General features: G+C 34.0%; 1 protein-coding gene across 1 annotated transcript in view; it reads right to left on the minus strand.

Moving 5' to 3' along the window:
- Positions 1 to 113: 113 nt before the first annotated feature.
- The window catches only part of LOC108365434 (uncharacterized), a gene marked incomplete at its 3' end in the record, with an annotated part of 85,113 nt that continues 84,764 nt past the window's right edge, over positions 114 to 462 (minus strand). The window contains exon 8 of the mRNA XM_017619449.1: positions 114 to 232. Coding sequence (XP_017474938.1) covers positions 114 to 232 — 119 coding nt within the window. The remainder of the gene's footprint in view (positions 233 to 462) is intronic.

A 462-nucleotide genomic window follows, 5' to 3' on the forward strand; every position in this document is an offset into this window, starting at 1 on the left:
TCTCCTGTTCCTTTTCTTCTTTAGTAATAGGTCTGCAATAATTATAGAGTTTGAAGAGTAATTATGCAACTTGTTTTTTTTTTTTTTTTAATTGCAAGTCACGAAAATATCACCTATGCACGGAAGATGCTAACGATAAGGCGGACAGCGAACTGCGCTTGGAAACCTGTTCCCAAAGCTCCTTCTGCTTTTTGTAAAGTTCTGGATCGATTTCTCTACCCCAACCACGGCACTGAAAAGATAAAAAATACATAATAGTAGTTAGGCTATGTAATTGTAACTCGAAGTTTGCAAAACCATTTTTACCAGCATCCCGATAAGCTAATAGCTTGAACCTTAGCTCAGAATCCGACGAAAGTGCAAATTAAAGGTATCGAATCGAATGCTTAAAAAACTTAACAAACCAATTAACGAAAAATTATGAAACTGAGTTTAATATTAAAACAAAAAATTCAGAAAAAA

Source organism: Rhagoletis zephyria, unplaced genomic scaffold, assembly GCF_001687245.7.
Source record: "Rhagoletis zephyria isolate East Lansing unplaced genomic scaffold, Rhagoletis_zephyria_1.1 Rzeph_scaffold_01868, whole genome shotgun sequence".
NCBI classification, from domain to species: Eukaryota; Metazoa; Arthropoda; class Insecta; order Diptera; family Tephritidae; genus Rhagoletis; species Rhagoletis zephyria.